The 16,656-nt window shown below is 51.5% G+C and overlaps 2 protein-coding genes across 7 annotated transcripts in view; one reads left to right on the top strand and one right to left on the bottom strand.

Moving 5' to 3' along the window:
* CHERP (calcium homeostasis endoplasmic reticulum protein) overlaps positions 1 to 1,455 on the top strand; it is a 19,016-nt gene extending 17,561 nt beyond the window's left edge. For all 3 annotated transcript variants that reach the window (XM_058563624.1, XM_058563622.1, XM_058563623.1), the window contains exon 17: positions 15 to 1,455. In XM_058563624.1, the coding sequence (XP_058419607.1) occupies positions 15 to 208 (194 nt within the window). In that variant the 3' untranslated portion in view covers positions 209 to 1,455. The remainder of the gene's footprint in view (positions 1 to 14) is intronic.
* Positions 1,245 to 16,634, bottom strand: C20H19orf44 (chromosome 20 C19orf44 homolog). 4 transcript variants are annotated; one of them, XM_058563626.1, is made up of 9 exons: positions 16,553 to 16,634; positions 11,748 to 12,501; positions 10,018 to 10,339; positions 7,587 to 7,660; positions 6,481 to 6,898; positions 4,946 to 5,041; positions 3,559 to 3,725; positions 1,893 to 1,974; positions 1,245 to 1,777 (listed from the first exon to the last, which is right to left on the bottom strand). In XM_058563626.1, the coding sequence occupies exons 1-8, from the start codon at positions 16,621 to 16,623 to the stop codon at positions 1,903 to 1,905; spliced, it is 1,974 nt and encodes a 657-aa protein (XP_058419609.1). In that variant the 5' UTR covers positions 16,624 to 16,634; the 3' UTR covers positions 1,245 to 1,777; positions 1,893 to 1,902. The 4 variants fall into 4 exon arrangements, with proteins under 4 accessions (XP_058419609.1, XP_058419611.1, XP_058419610.1 ...); XM_058563628.1 differs by adding an exon at positions 13,157 to 13,308 and having other exon boundaries at positions 1,245 to 1,974; positions 16,553 to 16,584; XM_058563627.1 differs by lacking the exon at positions 16,553 to 16,634 and adding exons at positions 13,157 to 13,308; positions 15,739 to 16,502 and having other exon boundaries at positions 1,245 to 1,974.
* Between the last annotated feature and the right edge of the window lie 22 nt (positions 16,635 to 16,656).

Here is a 16,656-nt window from a genome sequence, read left to right as displayed (position 1 = left end):
TCTTTCTTCTTAAGGCTGGAGTGGATCTGGTGGCCTCGGCGTGAAAGAGCAAGGGATCCAGGACCCCATCAAGGGCGGGGATGTCCGGGATAAGTGGGACCAGTACAAGGGCGTGGGCGTGGCCCTGGACGACCCTTACGAGAACTACCGCAGGAACAAGAGCTACTCGTTCATTGCCCGCATGAAGGCCAGAGACGAGTGCAAGTAGGCGTGCCAAGGGCCAGGAGCTGTGCCGGCAGCCGAGGGCCCTTCCTGGCTTATCGGCAGCAGAAGGTGGTAGAGACAGCTCGGTCCTCACACAGCCTCCGTCTTTGGGGAGCACCAGAAGAGAAGACAACTACAGCATGCCTAGTGACAGTGTCATGCTCCACAGCGGGGAAGGCCCCAGGCCCCACCTGCAGGCAGCTCTAACGTAGAAGCAAGATGCAGAGCAGGAGAAGCCCCAGCCAGCGTGGCCACAAGCTCATTGCCCTTGACAGCGAAGTGAGAAACACAAGACCCTCCACCCCCTGGATAGGAATTCTCGACATCGGAAGGAGCAGATGTGTTGCATCTCGAGTCAGATCTGAGCCTCTCAGACCAGTAGGAGTGTGTGGAGGCAAGGCCCGGAGTGAGCAGGCTGGTGGCCTGGGACTGCGTGCAGAGGGGCCGGCTCTACCTGCCTTCTCCTCAGGTGCGTCCTGAAAAAGCTCAGGCCAGGCGCTCGCACAGCTCACTGTTTAAAAACGGAGAAACAAAACCTTTTTGATTTGTGAAGTTAAACAGGGTTTTTTCATTTTTACTCCAAATGGTTTAGTTTTAGAGAAAAGAATATTGATCTAAGATGATCCTCGGTGAGATCATTTGAAACCTGATTCCTCTAAGACATACTGGCCCTTAGTTCAGTTATTTTAGTTGTTTGAGTATTTTTTTTTCTGAATGATAGCCATTTACTAGTATCTGCAGAAACAAAAGGTTCTGAGGAATATGATCTGAGGCATCTTCAGGTCACGGACCGCCACCCTTGGAGAATCTGTCCCCGTGCATCTCCACTTGTGTTTTTCACTCAGAGGAGCTCCAACACCAGCACTTGTGTGCAGCGGCCCGGTCAGCTCCCGAGTGCGGCGAGCGGCCCGCTGTGCGAACGGCTCTGTCCTTTCCTTTGCCACCCCCACCTGCCCCCGGGGCAGTGAGGCCTACAGGAGGCGCGGGCTCCGGCCGCACTCATTGGGCAGCCATGCGCAGCTTGTGTGGTGCCGTTTGTACAGAAACATTTTTGAAAAATTCTTTTCCATAAGATGCAGAATCCTCTCCAACTTTTCAACCTGATGTGATAAAATATTTGATTTTGTTCTAGATTTCCTGTAGCTGTGAATTGTTCAAACGTGTCTGATTCAGGATAAATGTAAACACATGCTGTTAACAATTTCTTGTGGATTTTACTGTTTTGCCTTCAAATAAAGACTTTTTTAAAGACCTTTTTCTCTGTGTCTTTAAGTCAGAGGTGTGCTTGGGCCACGCAGGGAGGAGGTGTCCTGGGTGTAGAAGCTCTGCCTGGCGTCTCGTGCAGAGTGCCCGGCACTGTTTCCTCCTCATGCCCCATCTACCTTGGCTTGTAGGGAAGCCAGCACCTGGGCAGGTGGAGCTGCTCTGCGGGGCTCTAGACAAGCTGGCGTCCTCTGTCTTGCCCTGCATGGTGACAGCTCTACCCGGGGTTCCATTTCCACTGGCCTGTGGCATGTCCTCTCAGGTGCAGGGCACTCCAAGGAGGCAGGGACTGGGAGTTTCAGTTACTCAGCTAGAAAAGGCTGGAACTGAGATTCTGCTTGGGGTACTCCTGGGTGCCACCTGCCCCACCACTGAGTGTCACGGCCAGTATACTGGCCAGATCAGACCCGCGAGGGTAGCCTCACCTGCTGGCACTCACAGCTCCTCCTCCACCTCCTCCAGAGCGTCCTCCATGGTCAGCGGGGCGGGCCTGTGGTGCCTGATGTACTGCGGGGCAGAGGACAGACAGGGACGCATCACCACCACTGCCTCTGTCTCCTGAGGCTTTGGGTGCTGGAGACAGTGCCTCTCCCCAGCAGCTCCCAGTTGGGCTACAGAAAAGTAAAATGAGGGGATGCCTGGTGACAATGCTGTGGAAACAGCAGAGGAGAAATGAACTCGGCAGGCCCAGCAGGGCACCCTGCAAGGTGCAAGCCCTGACTGAGCCTGAAAGGGAACAGCGACCTCGGTCAGGGGTGGGGGCTGGTGGGCGGGGCTGCCAGGGGTGCCCTCAGAGCGCAAGGTCCAGGAGAAGGGCACAGAAGCCACACTCGGGACATGAGCCTGGAACAGACAGCGGGGAACCACGGTGGGCTGTAGGCAGGTGGCGTGTTCAGATCCCCTCAGCCTGCATGCCATCAACTAATGTCCATCGGTCAAAGGGACAAGGAGCCCACGGGGGTGCGGTCAGCAAAGCCCGGAATGTGGGAAACTGTCAGACAGACAACCTGTTTTCTTCAACACACTGCAAGGAAACAAGAAAGAGATGGGAATGGGGAGACCTACAGAGCAGTGGTTCTCAAAGTGGGTCCCCAGTGGGCCTGCGGGAGAAACACCCACCCCCAGGCCCGCCCTGCTGCCAACAGAACCCCCGGGCCACAGGCGCTGGGGGTCTGATGCTGCTCGGGGCTGAGAGCCACTGCTCTAGAACAGGAGGCTCAAGAGGCACCCAGCGATCCAGGAATGGACTTTGTCTGGATCCTGATGAAGACAGAAGAAAACGTACAACATGGATGAGACAAGGGGAAACCTGCACACCGGCTGGCCAACGACATGAAGAAAAGTGAGTCCGGCCTTAGTGGTATAATGGTATTGTGAGTGTATTTTTTTAAAAGTCCTTATTTTTTATAAATAGACACTGAAATATTTGTAGATAAAATGATAAAAATCACCAAGCAGAACAGTTCATATAGCATGATGCCATTTCTATAAAGAAATATACATAATACCGTTATACATATTACACCTATTACATTGTAATATATATTTTATATATTATATGTAACACTATATACAATATGTAATATTGTACATATACATAACACAGTTCATATTTTACATAAGGAAAATCTAAAGAATATATACCAAGTTGGTAACAGTTATCTCTGAAATTATGGAGGACTTTATAAGTTACATATTTCTGTAACAAGATTTTTATAAAATATCTTTTGTAATCAGACAAAAATTAAATTTTTGGAAGGAAAAAGATGAGTGTGACATCCCGTGAGTTCCAGCCCTCGGGACTGAGGAGAGAAGCCCTGGCTGGGCAGCACTTGGGAAGGGTCTGTGGAGGGGCAGGACTGCTCCCCAGGGAGGTCACGGTTGGTCTGAGGTCACACAGAGCTGAGCCAGCTTCAGCCCGGCAGGGTTGGCGCTCAGTGCCCTCCCCCGGACCAGCTCTTGTCGTGGACAAGGAGAAAACAAGGTTCCGTCCGCTAGGACGAAGGTGACCAGGCTCTGCCGTGTCCCTGCTGTCCTGGCTGAGCGCCAGCCCCCGAGCCCCACCCCCCATCTCCCAGGAAGAGTCATCACCTCTTTGGTCTCCTCCAGGGTGTGGTAGTGGAATGAGTCTCGGTCCAGGGACTGCAGGAGGGACGCGTGCAGGTGCTGGCTGGCCTCCACAAACTGCTGCGTCAGGCTCAGCTGCTGCTTGAGCAGGTCGTGGAGCGCAAACACGGCCGGGCTGTAAGCTGTCAGGACTGCACCCGGCACAGTGTCACTCGGCGGCCCCCAGGCCTGTCCCTCCCGCCAGTGCCCTTACCCCATCAGCATCAGCCACTTTGGCCCCACGTGCTCTGTAGCGCCCACCCCCTCGGCTATGTCAGGATACTTTCTGGAAGTGCGGCCACCTTTCGAAGTAGTGAAGGCCTAGCTATTACGCGTCTGTCTCTTCTCTGTAGGAAATGAACTACTTTCTACTGACTTGCCTGTGCAGCTCAAGAGCTGCCCATGTAGGATGCTCAGCTCCCAGGCAGAAATGGAAGTCAACTTCAACGTCCCACACCAAGAAAGAAGCCTAGTAAAGTGGCACCCCAAACTGTAACCACACAACGTGAAGCGAGTGAACACCACTGAACTGTACACTTGAAAACGGGTAGGAGGGCTGGCCTGGTGGCATAGTGGTTAAGTTTGTGTGCGTCCACGTCTGCGGCCCAGGGTTCGTGAGTCCAGATCCCAGGTGCGGACCTACACACACCACTCATCAAGCCATGCTGTGGTGGTGTCCCATATACAAAATGGAGGAAGATTGGGCACAGATGTTAGCCCAGCAACGATCTTCCTCAAGCAAAAAGAAGGAGATTGGCAACAGATGTTAGCTCAGGGCCACTCTCCCTCAAAAAATAAATAAAAACTGAAAAAGAAAAATAATAGCAGGTACAAGATGGACCCTCGCTTGTGTCCCACGAGCCATCAGCAGCCCCACAGGGACCTGGCAGTCTAAGTGGCTGTCAGGCACCTTCCTCCTGCCCCAGGCCAGGCTGGGCCTCTCCAGGGCCCCAAGACTCCCCCCGACTCGCAAGGAAGAAAGGGCCGTGTCCACCCAGCTGGCTGCTGCTCAGGACTGGCTGCGTGTCTTCAGGGGAAAACCACCATGGGTTCTACACAAAAAAGCTCAAAGGCAAACACACAAAATAAAACAGACCTGTTGGGGTGGAGGGCTTGTAGGCATGTTGCTCATAGCCTTCTCATTTTGTCCAGTACTGCTGTCCTTTTGCAAGACAGACCAGAGGTTCTTGGACACTCAGGGTGTCATGCAGGATCCTAGGAACTGTGGCGGTTGCCCACAGCTGTGAGAACCCCACCAACAGATTCCTAGAACCCAGCACGAATGGGGGTGCCACACCTCCAAGGGCGGGCAGGAAGTCACAGGTAAAATGTGTCCACTTCACCACAAGGACCCACTGAGCTGGCCTGTTACCTTCTATCGCGTCCGCGCTGACGACGTGACTGGCGATGGGTGCAGGGTCCACGTAGCTGCCTCCCAGGGCTGGCCTGATGGCCGCCACGCCAGCCGCTGTCCCAAGGACAAGGGGATGGGGGCGGTGAGTGGGCAGGATTCAGAGCAACGACTTTCTCATCAACAGATATGACATTGGAATAAGCTATGTGAACCTGTTCTTTTTCTTTCTCAATGTGATGGCCACCTTTGTTGCTCTTTTAACCTCCTTCCCTTTTAAAATCTCCCCAAACTTACCTCTGCCTTTCTGGTGGGTTCTCCTCGTTCAATATATAAGTCGGTTGAGCTGGCTGAAGCAGTCACTGCAGCATAGTGGCTGGTGACCATGGCATCGTGCCCTCCCCTCCCTGTGCCTTCTTTCTATGGGGCCATCTGTGGGCTTCGGAATATTCCCTGGACTCAAATGAGCTGGTTCATTTAGGCTGCCTTTTGTCTCTCTCCTTTCAACGTCAGGCCTAGTCTAGGAACATGGCATCACCCACGTTTTACGAAAGCATCTCTTTAAATTGCAAAAAACATGAACAAAATCGCGCACATTTGCTGACCGCTGGCTCTGTTGTCAGAAAGGCAGCAGGAGGTCGTGGGGAGGGACATGGAGGTTTCTGAGCCACAGGACCTGACTTGGCGTGTCAGATTGACTTTCCTCCCTGAGAAACAGAGAACAGCCCCACCAGCCCCAGTGTGAGGGCCAGGCTGATGTGTGGCTAAGCCCCCAAATCAGAATGAAGACATCAGGTGAGAATTACACCCCCCACACAGTCCAGGAATAAGGTCTGTCACACTGCGGGTGTCATCTAGATGAGAAAGGGAGCAAGAGACAGGGACCATTCCGTCCACAGGGCCAAGACTGAGCTGGGGACAAGAGAAACGTCTGGAAAGTTGCAAGGGGAGTGATGAGAAGTGCCCGCTGCAGCACACAAGGGAATCCACCAAAACATGCCGAATTCAGACCACTAAAGCAGAGCCCCGAGCTGGGGCCCCACAGGCACCTGAGGACAGGCGCCACTCTCCCAGAAGGTGGTTCCTGTCGCAAAGCGTCCCCAGGCTCACCCCAGGCACCACCGAGGTCTGGGGCTGGGTCATCTCTGGTGGGGCCCACCTGTGCACTGCAGGGTGTTGAGCAGCATGCCTGGTTTCCACCCACCAGACTGTCGCCCAGCTGTCAGAGCCAAAGCCAGCTCCAGACCTTGCTGATGTCTCCTGGGGGCAGAATCTCCCCAGGTGAGAACCTCTGCCTTAGTCTTCGGGTCTGAAACTCGGCAGATGTCTCAGAGCTCAGAAGACAGTGGGAAACACTCAGGGCAGCTGCCCTTCATCCGTGGAAGAGGAAACAGGGAGCTGAGGTCCCCCCAGCCAGTAATGACCACAGCCCAGGCCTCCGGACCCTGGGGCTCCTTGTCATGCTTCCGAGGATGCCCGGAGGGCACACCCCGGGTGCCTGTCCTGCCACCCCGGCCTGCATGTCCCTCCTCGGGCCCTCAGGCCGACACACTCACCCTCCGTCCACTGGTCAGTGAAGGCGGGGTCGAGGGTCTGCACGGCAGCCTCCTTCGCCATGACTCCTGTGATGTCCCTGAGCCGCTTCTTCCGAGACTTGGGCGTTGCAGGGAGAAGGTCTGTTTTCAGGCTTCCAGAGAATTCTGACAAGGCTTCCAGCATTCTGCCGGGGGACTCCTCAGAATGGGCCAGCGGCTCAGATGCTGTTGGACTTGGGGATTTTTCAAAATCTTCCGAATAAGTGGAGCTCACTGGGCCGGCTGTAGGTTCCTGAAACGTGGGCTGCAGGCTGGACACACCCTCGGGCCGGGCAGAGAAAGCCGATGGCAGGCTTAGATGTTCGGAGACCTCTCCTGCCGTGGGTGCATCCCTTGCCTGGGGGCTTTTGCTGGATGCCTTTTCCCTCTGACCTTCTTTCTAAAATGAAGGAAGGCTGAGGTAACTAGAAAATGTTTCTGAACGACCAACATGCTAAAAATACCACTGCGTTAGAATGAGGTGCAGGCCCACACGGGTCCTTCAGTGGACCGGGCAGGCCGAGCACCGCGGGCAGAGGGCCTGACTTCAGCACGGGCTGCTGCACTTAGCACTGACGGCGTGAGCACGTGTGGGCGAGGCGAGGGTGAGATCTGGGACAGTGTCCTTATTACGCATTATTGAAATGTGCGTTTGATGGTGCGGTGGTTACTAACATGGCCAGAGTCCCGCCGGGGCACTGGACCGAGTGCAGGTCAGAGCAGCTGTTGCCATGGGCAGTCTAAACGGGACCTGCTTCCACCACCTGCTACATTAGGGAGCTTTTTCCTGTTCTCACCTAAGTCAGGGTCTCTCACCTGTGGCACTCTGACATTTGGAGCCGGAACATTCTTTGCTGTGGGGGCCGTCCTGTGCATTGCAGGACACTGAGCAGCATCCCTGGCTGCCACCCAGAAGCCAGTAGCAGCCCCACCCCAGTCATGACAACCAAAAATGTCTCCAGACTTCACCAAGTGTCCCCAGGGGGCGGAATCGCCCCGGTTAAGAACCGCTGAGCTGAATGAAGCCAAACCATTGCAAGCCTCTCTACGTAACAACCTACAATGAAAAATAAGTTGGTTGTACTTACTTTCTGTTCCAAGTCTGATTTCTCACTGGCAGCTGGAGCCAGGTCATCAAGGGATAAAATATTTATTCTAAAATCTGTAATTAGAAAGGTAACATGACAATATTTTCTCATTTATTTACTCCACAAATGTTTACCATCATGCTGTAGGCACGAGGCTAATGGCTAGGGGGAGAGAGAGGAAGACGCGCAGTCCTCATCCTCAACAAGCCAGGCCAGGGGTCCAAGCACTTTTCACTAAAGGACTAGACAGTAAATATCGTCCCGCTCTGTGAGCTAGACGGGCTCTGTTGAAATGACTCAGCTCTGTCTGTATGGTGTGAAAGCCGCTGCAGACCACACGTAAACAATTGGGCATGGCTGCGTACCGATAAAACTTTATAAGAACAGACACTGGGCCTCCCAGATGAACAGATGAATGCAACGAAGGCTGCGTGGTGACAAGCGTGCCCGAGGTATGAGGGGTGGGTGGCAGGGCACCCAGTGCTGGGAGAGATGGGGAGAAGGCTGCAGGGCCTGCGGGGGTGGTACCTCAGGCAGGCACAAGGCTGGACCCGAAGCATCCTAAATTCTCATATAAAGCAAGTTAAGTGTACAGGCTCCTAAGGGGCATAAGCATTGTGGCGTGCCCTCTGGCCGACTGCCACTGCCTGAATACAGGGGTGCCAGAGACTTGGGAGTCCAGGACCCTCTGTGGAGTTCTGGTGCTCCAACAGGTTTCTGGCCACTCAATGAATGAGCCCGCTCCTTCCAGGAGTGGAAGGCCGACAGGCAGCGAACATGGGCAGGAACTCTCTTATGTGGTTCACCTCAGGCCCCGAAGTGCAGGAGTGTGTGTGTGCGTGTGCGTGTGTGTGTTGGGGGGTGCCTCCACCCTGCAGGGTCTCACAACCTAAGTGCGTACCTAATCCAATCACGGCCAAGTTCGGCAGACACCTCAAGGGGCCCCAAGGAGCTTAGGGGGTTCCGCGGGGTCAGAGGGGATGAGCCTCCCAGAGGCCGCAGGAGTGAGCCCCTATCGAGAATAGACGGGGGCAGGGCCATCTGGGCAGGACAGCCGGAGTGAGGCAGAGAGAGGAGGAGCAAGCTGCCCAGGCTGTCTGGAAAGTCAGCTGAGCACGGCCCCAAGTGCCCGGGAGAGGCTGCAGCATCTGCCCTCCCCCACCCACCCACACCGTAATACCCAGATCAAATCCCGCCTCGTCACTCCAGTCCCAAGGGTTCCCCCCTCCTCCGGGCTCCTCTCACACTGACTGTCACCTCAATTCACGTGGCAGACAGGTCCAAACATGCATTCACAGACAAAGCCTGTGAACTGAGCTGTCCCAGCTGGCCCAGGGCCAAGGCACAGCAGGAGACTGGACTCGAGCGCTTTGGGACAGTGTTGGCGCTGGCTGATATCATCACGTCAGCCAATTCTGACACACGCACACTGGGAATTGGACCAGCTGAGGCGCTTCGTACACATGATGTCACTGACATGGCTCTGCCTCCACTTCACAGATGAGCAAACTGAGGCACAGAGAGCCCAAGACTGCACAGCCAGTAAGAGGTGGGGCCTCACATCGGACCCCAGACTCAGACTTGTACTTACCACTCCTTGCTGCCTCCCTCCCTCCCTGGAGGCTGCCTCTGGACGAAGGAGGGCAGGAGCTGGCCACCAGCAGAGGCCCCTCCAGGCCAGCAGTGAGAGCTGGAGGCTGAGAGGCTGGCCTCTTTCTTTCTTAAATACATATAATATTAAAATAAAAACCATGTTGAAATAATAGAAATGTTTAATTGTGACTGGTTAGAGATTTGTTTCCTTTCTGAATTCAAAAAGGAAAGGAGGTAGATTTCTCTTTTACAAAAAAGAAAACTGAGCTGCCTTTCTGTTATACATGGCTCTAGAAGGATTTCTTTCTCAGATTATTGCTCTGTAACTGGTCAGAGTTACTGGACGAAGATTTTAAAGAAAGCCCCTCGGGGCCAGCCCCGTGGCTTAGCGGTTAAGTGCGCGCGCTCCGCTGCTGGCAGCCCGGGTTCAGATCCCGGGCGCGCACCGACGCACCGCTTCTCCGGCCGTGCTGAGGCCGCGTCCCACATACAGCAACTAGAAGGATGTGCAACTATGACATACAACTATCTACTGGGGCTTTAGGGGGCTAAAAAAAAAGGAGAAGGATTGGCAATAGATGTTAGCTCAGAGCCGGTCTTCCTCAGCAAAAAGAGGAGAATTAGCATGGATATTAGCTCAGGGCTGATCTTCCTCATGAAAAAAAATAATAAAGAAAGAAAGGCCCTCAACTAGGAAACCAGGTCAGGCAGCTGAAGGTGTCATGTGTCCCACCCCGTACTCCCTGTCACGAAACCCTGTGACCACCACGGCGGGGACATCAGGGCAGTCCTGCCCTCCCTGCCTGGGGTGGCAACTCTGCACAGGGACGTGGGTTACCGTCTAGGCTGTCATCGGTGGCTTCTGAGGGCAGCTCATCCAGAGACCCAGCCTCACTCCTTCTGGGCAAGGACAAGCGCCCACTGTGCCCCATCGCTGAGGGTACATTCCTAGAACAGGTGCCGGTGATGGAAAGCGACGCCACACGGGAGTCCGCGTCACCGGAAACATGAGTCTGTGGGGAGTGAGTTCTTGAGCGCACACTGCAAAGGGTCCCGTCTGCTGACTGTGAGGTTGGCAAAGGCAACGTCTGAAGCGAGTTTGGGCTGGAAAGTTCCTCACTGGGCAGAGAAAGGACTCTCAGTCGAGTTGGGATCTGATCCTACTTTGGTGAAAACAAAAGAAACAGAATTACCAAACATGGATAAGTCCTTATCATTCAACATCACGGCTAGAGAGGAGCACGATAACTAACGGTCCCCCCTCGGCCCGTCTCTCCTCTCCCCTCACTGCCAGAAGTCAAGGTATAGCATTTAGATAAGATGATACTGGGATTAGAAATACCCCACAGATAATGAGAAATATCACTTTGCTTTCAAATACATATTGTTAATTACAAATTGCTAAATTAAGGCCCCTGAGTACATGGTCTGTTAACAGCCTGGACCCTTAACAGAATCCAAATGAATAGGCAGATTTCTTCCCCCTTAAGATGCAGCCTTCCCACCACCTCACAACCACCAGGGTGGTTATAATCAAACCAGCCGAAAATACCAAGTGCTGGCGAGGATGCAGGGAAACTGGAACCCTCGTACACTGTGGGCGCGGATGCAAACTGGGGCAGCTGTTGTGGGAAACAGTGTGGGGGTCCTCAATAAGTCACACATGGAATACTGTAGGGCCCGGGAATTCCACTCCTAGGTACATACCCCAAATAACTGAAAACACAGGCTCAGATACTTGCACACAATGTTCATAGAGCACGAGTCACAACAGCCAAAAGGTGGCGACAACTCAAATGCCCATCAGTGGATGAATGGATAAATAAGACATGGTATATCTATACAATGCAATATTACTCAGCCATAAACAGGAACGAAGCTCTGACACACGCTACAATGCGGATGAACCTCAAAAACATCATGCTGAGTGAAAGAAGCCAGACACAAAAGGTCACATATGCCATGATCCATTTATATGAAATGTCCAGATAGGCAAATCCATAGAGAAAAAAAGCAGATTAGTGGTGGCCAAGGGCTGGGGGAGGGGGAATGAGGAGTGATTATTTAATGGTTACAGGGTCTCCTTTGGGGTGATGGAAATGTTCTGGAACTAGATAGAGGTGGTGCTTATACATCATCATGAATGTACTAAATGCCACTGAATTGTTCATTTAAAAATGGTTAATTTTAGGTTATGTGAATTCCATCTCAATAAAAAAATGGCAATGGAGCCTTCCCAAGTTCCTGTGTGGTACTAGTGACAAGTGGGCGTGGGTCACAGATGGCACTGATATTGCTGGCCTTGGATCAGTCATATGAAGTGCCGTCCTATGGTGTACACATTACAAGTTAGATATTGCCAAACTGCCTAATGTGTCCCAAATGCCATCCTCTACAGAGCAGGTCCACAATAGGTAGCTGTGACCAGCTGACACCCAACCTTTCCTCATCAAAACCTCTCCTCGAGGAGCTTAAGGGTGACAGCTGCTATCAAGTCTCTAGGGCTATGACATAAAGGTACAACTGCAAAAGCTCTGTTAAAAATAAATAAATACATGCAAACCTTACCGAGAACAGTTTTATTGGTTCTGTATCACTGACTTTGGTGCTCGTAAAACCCTGATTTGTGTATGTTTCTTTTTCTCTAGAAGATTCCATCAAGCTTCCCACCTCCTCTTCATCACTATCTAGAGAATCCAATTTTCTAATAGGTTCTTTCTCTTTGGATGTTTGAAGATTCCTGTCTTTCCCAAAACATGCTTCAGGGGATATGTTTTCAAGGGGTGGTCCTTTCTTCTTTAGAAACCTACTGACTTTCCCACTCGGCACACCACTCTTGGTGACAGGAATTTCTCGGGCCTGTTTCTGAGGGGTTTTGTCTGTGTTCTGTAAAGAAAGTTCAGCTACACCCCCGGGGGAAGCTTCGTCTGCTCTCCTTGGAAGACAGTCCTCGGAGGTCTTCGGGGCAGAGTCTATGTCAGACAGATCCCTCTGCACCTTCCGATTCATGATCCTGGTTTCGATCTGGGCCAGCTTTGTGAGCGCTGCGTGGGCCCTGAGCTTCGAGGCAGTGGTCGGGGGTCTCCCTGAGGACAGCCAGGGCCCCCTCCCTAGGACAGCATTCTCTTTTGGGAATAAGTGTTTTTCACGCGTAGGTTGGTCTCTTTTTAGAAATCTGCTATGACCAGGTGCTATTTTGGTAAGACCTCTACTGAGTTTCAAGTTTCTGATTTCTTCCATCTTTGAATCTTCTAAGGAAACATTACTAAAATCACCAAAGATATCGCATGCAGGACGGCTGGTTTTTCTTGTTGAAGCCATTCTAGGGAGTAAAGAAAGAAAACTTAGAGTAAGAACCTGATGATTTTATTGTGTATTCAAATCTCTCAATGGCTCCCACCACCTTGGGAGAGATCAAATCCCCCTTTGCAGCCTGGCCGGAGCCTTCCCTTCAAGCCCAATGATGACAGTGAAAATGATCAGACACGTGGTACCACTGACTGAATACCATTCAACACCAAGTCTTAAATGAGACATGTTCCATATTAAACACAAGAGCCAGCAGTGTGTGTAGGCTTGTTCTCTCACTGTTCTCAGGCTCCAGCAGTGTGCCCGACACTCTGCTTGGAGCTGTATCACTTCACTTAATCCTCATGCAACCCCGTAAGTCGGTTACTGTCATTCCCCTTTCAGAGGAGGTGGAGGAAATGAAAGTCCCACAGGTTAGCTCACCGGTCAAGGTCACCTGGCCAGTGAGCAGCAGAGCCAAATTCAAAGCTCAGGCCCAGTTCCTAAGAGCCCACTCTCCCCCAGGGTGGTCACCGCCTCGCCATGTGCTCTGCTGCCACGCCGAGGGAGTCCTGCTTTCCCCCCACGCCCACGTCAGGCCTCCTCCTTTACCCAAGTGTCCTCAGTTCTCACACAAAGAGCTGTTGAAACACAACCTGTATGTTTAATGAGCTCCCAGAAAACCTTACTTCACTTAAAGTGTGAGAACCACTGCCCCAGAAGTGGGGCGCTCTGGCCAGATGCAGCACCCCCGCCACGGCGGCCACGTGTCTGCTGGCGTACAGCTGTCTGGAGAGGAGGGCCAGAGCTTTCGTCACGTTCTCAAAGTCCCCACGTGCCCCTGAAAGAATATGAAGGACCCACTGCAAGATTTACAAAGGTTTCAAAAGATTTTAAAGACTTAAAAGTTAGAAAATACAGCGTGGGATGTGCGTCTGCTTCAGCAAGGAACCGGCAACAGCGCTGAGACGCGAACCGCGTAGAGCCTGTGAGCCAGCAAGTCCACGTGTGGAAATTCACCTACGATTCAGCTGGCAAACGTGCACGGACACGTGTTCAAGGAACATCACGGCAGCTTTGTTTGTGCTCATCAAAAGCCTGAACCCATCCAGAGACCTGGGGCAGCCAAGGAGAGCACGTGCAGGCAATGGAACACCATGCGGCCATCTGAAAGGAGCCAGGGAGATGTGCGTGCATAACAATGTTGCCAGCTGAACAACAGAAGAGGAAGAAAGGACAAGATGCAGACCACGCCCCCTCTCCACACTGTTGGAATGTTTTAGCACCGCCGTGTGTTACTTTTATTAAAAAAAAAAAAAAAAAACGGGGCAGCCCAGTGGCTTAGCGGTTAAGTGTGCACGCTCCGCTGCTGGCGGCCAGGGTTCGGATCCCGGGCGCGCACCGACGCACCGCTTCTCCGGCCATGCTGAGGCCACACCCCACATACAGCAACTAGAAGGATGTGCAGCTATGACATACAACTATCTACTGGGGCTTTGGGGAAAAAAAAGGAGGAGGATTGGCAATAGATGTTAGCTCAGAGCCGGTCTTCCTCAGCAAAAAAAAGAGGATTGGCACGGATGTTAGCTCAGGGCTGATCTTCCTCACAAAAAAAAAAAAAAAATTCACTGTGAGACCTGAAAAAGCCTTTTTTCCCATCCCTGCCCACTTGGAAAACAATCTTATTGGGATTGCCAGATTAAATACAGGACACCCAGTTATTTGAATTTCAGATAAACAGCAAATAATTTTAAAAATATAAGGATGACCCAAATATTTTTATACTAAAAAATAATATGTTCCAAATATTTTTATACTAAAAAATTATTTGTTCTTTATCCAAAATTCAACTGGGTGTCCCATATTTTTATTCATTAAATCTGGCAACCCTATATGTTTTTATTTTTGCTGAGGAAGATTCACCCTGAGCTAACATCCGTTGCCAATCTTACTCTTTTTTTTTCCTTTTATGTGAGCTGTGACCACAGCACAGCCACTAACAGACGAGTGGTGTAGGTCTGCACCTGGAAGCGAACAGAGCACGCCGAAGTGGGGCACACCGAACTTACCGAACTTAACCACTAGGCCACCAGGGCTGGCCCTCTATATCTTAAATACACCCTTCAAAGCTGAACTCAAATGTTTTGTGCAAGGAAATGCATTTAACCCAGCCCCTAAGACTCTGTACAAGAATGAATGATTTTTATTATTTTCCTGTCTGTTTCTCTGACTACTGTGCTTGCTCACTCGTCCCCACCTGAACCACCCTGTGTACTAAGAGTGCCCAGCACAGGCCTGACCACAGGGCTCAGTGAATGGAGAACCACACCCAACAGCAGCAGTGCAGAATTCCTAGTCCGTGTGACCCTGGGCAAGTTACTTAACCCTTCTAGGCCTCAGCTTGCTGATCTGTAAAAAGGGAATAATAACTATTTCCCTCATAGGATTCCTATGTTCAGTATGGCTCAGCAAAATTTAGACAGTAGTAACGGTAGTATTTGGACTACCTGCATAAGAGGCTAACTTTCACCTGGAATGACGCAGTGAAGGGGAAGCAGAGATGGCCAGAACCAGGTCAACAGGTATCTTTGCTAATATTTTTATAGCCAAAGTTCAGGGGACGACTCAGCCTCGGCCATTCTGGGGGTCAGAGGGGAGGCCTGACCAGCAGACCAGGTTTTCTGGCATCTAGTTCTTCTGAAAGTTTCCCTAGGTTTAAAAATAAACTAATGGAAAAATGGTTAAAATGGCAAATTTCATGCTATGTACATTTTACCACAACAAAAAGAGATATGTTTAAGAAACACACAACTAAAACTAAACCAATAGGCAAAAAACCTGAACAGGTATTTCACACTCAAAAAAAATATATACATGGGCCGGCCCCGTGGCTTGGTGGTTAAGTGCGCGTGCTCCGCTGCAGGCGGCCCAGGTTCGGATCCCGGGCGCGCACCGACGCACCGCTTCTCCGGCCATGCTGAGGCCGCGTCCCACATACAGCAACTAGAAGGATGTGCAACTATGACATACAACTATCTACTGGGGCTTTGGGGGGAAAAAATAATAATAATAAAAAATATATATATATATATATACACACACACACAAATGGCCAATAAGCACATGAAAAGATGTTCAACATCACTAGCCATCAGGAAAATGCAAACCAAAACCACCATGAGATCCCACTTCACACCACTAGGATGGCGATAATCAAAAAGACAGATAAGAACAAGCACTGGCAAACACGTGAAGAAACTGGAACGCTTACACACTGTTGGGGGGTTGTAAAATGGTGCAGCTGCTGATTTGGAAAACAGTCTGGCAGTTCCTCAAAAGGTTAAACATAGTTACCATGTGATCCAGAAATTCCACTCCCACATAGCCCAAGATAACTGAAATGTATGCAAATGTTCATAAGTCATTATTCATAAAAGACAAAAAGTAGAAACCACCCAAATGTTTATTAACTAATGAATGGATGAGAACAACACCGACACACACACACACAACATGCATCCATCTCAAACACATCCTACTAAGCGAAAATAACCAGATGCAAAAAACACACACCGGACGATTCCACTCATAATAATTGTCCAGAAAAGGCAAATCTAGACTCAGAAAGCACATCCGTGGTTGCCTGGGGCTGGAGGTGGGAGGGGGATGGACTGCAAAGGGGCAAGAGGGATCTCCTTCGGTTGACGGAAAAATCTTAAAGCTGGATCGTAGTGATGGTTGCACCACTTGATAAATTTACTAAAAATAACGTAGTTGTACACTTAAAACGAGTGGTGAATCGTATGATATGTAAATGAATACTCAATAAAGTTGTTAAAAATAAATAACCAAACTTTGAAAGCACTGGCGCCCCTCAGACCGTTGGGCTCTTCCCTCAGGCCTGGAGCGACCCACATCGGACCACGCTCCCGAGTGGGCTCCAGAGGGGGAAACTGAGGCGTGAGGCGCGTGGCCGCCCTCCCGTCGCCCTCCCAGCCCAGCTGCCGAGCGCGCCCCGTTTCCCCACAACTCCTCTCCCAAGCCCGAGCGCGAAACCTGACCGCCACCCAGCCAACCCCGCCAACCTCCTCCCACTCTGTCCATCCGCGGAGGCTGCCGCCGCTCTCGGTCCGGCACCCGGCCAGGAGAGGACCATTGCCTCCAGCAACCGCGCTAAGGCGGAAAAGAC

This window comes from Diceros bicornis, chromosome 20 (assembly GCF_020826845.1).
Source record: "Diceros bicornis minor isolate mBicDic1 chromosome 20, mDicBic1.mat.cur, whole genome shotgun sequence".
NCBI lineage: Eukaryota > Metazoa > Chordata > Mammalia > Perissodactyla > Rhinocerotidae > Diceros > Diceros bicornis.
This window is presented reverse-complemented; position numbering and strand designations above follow the sequence as displayed.

Bases quoted from the DNA above. Each gene is read 5' to 3' on its own strand.
- C20H19orf44 (XM_058563625.1), bottom strand. From the start codon at position 16,623: ATGGTCCTCTCCTGGCCGGGTGCCGGACCGAGAGCGGCGGCAGCCTCC. The intron at 10,340-11,747 runs GTAAGGTTTGCA...TCACCAAAGTAG, and splicing joins AACCAATAAAACTGTTCTCG to GATCAGATCCCAACTCGACT. The intron at 1,975-3,558 runs GTGATGACTCTT...TCTGCCCCGCAG, and splicing joins CCCTGGAGGAGACCAAAGAG to TACATCAGGCACCACAGGCC.